The sequence below is a fragment of the Perkinsus marinus genome (genome assembly GCF_000006405.1).
Source record: "Perkinsus marinus ATCC 50983 genomic scaffold scf_1104296946254, whole genome shotgun sequence".
NCBI lineage: Eukaryota > Perkinsozoa > Perkinsida > Perkinsidae > Perkinsus > Perkinsus marinus.
The window spans coordinates 1-1,646 of record NW_003210934.1 but is presented as its reverse complement, the minus strand read 5'-3'; the positions used below and the strand labels follow the sequence as shown (position 1 = coordinate 1,646).

Genomic DNA, 1,646 nt, shown 5'->3' with positions numbered 1-1,646 from the left:
TCACCGTGGCATGGGCTACGTCCATCTACGAGCGCTCCTGTATATGACTTATCAGCTTTCATTCGACTTATGAGTGCCACGCGGATCTTCCATTACAAAGCCTGACAACAAGTGAGCGATGCGATGCCTGAAGTGCTTCAAATCGGCGTTGTGGTAGTTGCCGATGTTATATGTGATGCCCCTATGGAGGAAATATCGTTGAAGGTGTGCTTCCGGACCCTCCGAGCCAGTAGTTCACTACGCTGGTATGAGCAAGAACTGTAATAACGGGTGATTATTCTCCATTTCTACGTGGTCATTTCATTCAGATTTGAGAAAATTTCAGCAGCTGTATTGGTTCGGTTCACCGAGAATGGCGGGGTCTTTTCGGACCCCCGACCAGACACGAGATTCCTCCACATCGCGCCGGCCATATATCATCTAGCACTGGCCTCTCATGTGGACCCTGAGCTGGCTGAAGCCATCATCGAGCAGTTAAAAGGTGCGTCATGGGACCTCTGAAATATACACATGTGTAGGTGATATTTGTGAGAAAAATTAAGAAATTTTTTATCGATTTCTGTAAACTTCTAGCCGAATTTGTATGTGAATCAGTGAGGACTTAGCTTTGGTAAGCGAACATTTATTCCGACACCTTTGATAAGATACGGATCGAGTTGCCGAACGACTTCGAGTATGGAGTTCCGTGATGGGCGATGACAGCCCGTCAGCTATGCGAAGACTAGTTGGGGCCTCCGGTCAGATGCTGTGGGCGGCCTCTGCTATGAAATGCATCAGTGAGGACGGCTTGTTGCCCGCAACTGTAGGGCTTGGTGGTCCATCGTTATGATTGGGATCGTGCCTTTGTTCAGAGGGTGAAGCCAGTATTCGATATGCTTATGGATCTTAGTGATTCGGATGGGAAGGCCAGTGATAGGCTGGGCTCGATAGCAGCTATAAATGATATGTAGACCCGGGATGCCTTGTCGGAATTAAGTGAATCGGCAGGTATAAATTCACGACGGGTTTCAATTTCGTCCTGAGAGGGTCGGAGTTGAGGAGAGAAGAAGTGTTGAGGGGTCGAGTGGCGAATTGGTTGAATGGGAAGGTTGGCGGTAGTTTTATAGACAGGTAAGGCATGGATCCAGGTTCGATCCCTGCACCTGTCATTCTTTAGTTTTGTGGATGAAGAGCTTACTGGAGGCAACACCGTTGATGTCGTCATTGGTGACCCTCAGCATAAGCGCGGGGTTATTGTGGCTCCTCGTAATGCATGCTATCGTAGTCATGTAGATGGCCGTAGAGATCGCGCCCCTATGTAATGAATGACCAAAAATTACAGTCGTGCTGGTTGCATAAACTTTCCAGGGCAACTCGATTGGCTGTTGCTGCCCTTGAACGTCTTGGGTGGAAGGTTGGGGTTGTTTCTGAGGCTCTGCTGGAGCCAGTGAGTGAGGAGGAAGTTATCGCAGAGGTAGTGCTGAGGTGTACCTAGAGAATTGTCCAGAGACCTATAGTGCTCTCGGGGGATTCATTTTGAATTTTTCGCGATGCTAGGAACGCATTCCTCAATTGGTTTCCAATGTAAATGTCACAACATTTTCACCATTGTTATCAAACTGTGGGAGGTTATCTCTCCATGATGAATGGACACATTGATGCAGCTA

At 48.0% G+C, this 1,646-nt stretch overlaps 1 protein-coding gene across 1 annotated transcript; it reads left to right on the top strand.

The window, feature by feature from the left end:
• Positions 1–123: 123 nt before the first annotated feature.
• On the top strand, positions 124–1,456 carry Pmar_PMAR016546 (hypothetical protein; the record flags this gene model as incomplete). Its single annotated transcript, XM_002779647.1, has 7 exons — positions 124–260; positions 309–481; positions 645–802; positions 852–946; positions 988–1,110; positions 1,157–1,297; positions 1,348–1,456. Coding segments are annotated over 7 exons (936 nt in total), but the record flags the coding sequence as incomplete, so codon positions are not given.
• Positions 1,457–1,646: the final 190 nt, after the last annotated feature.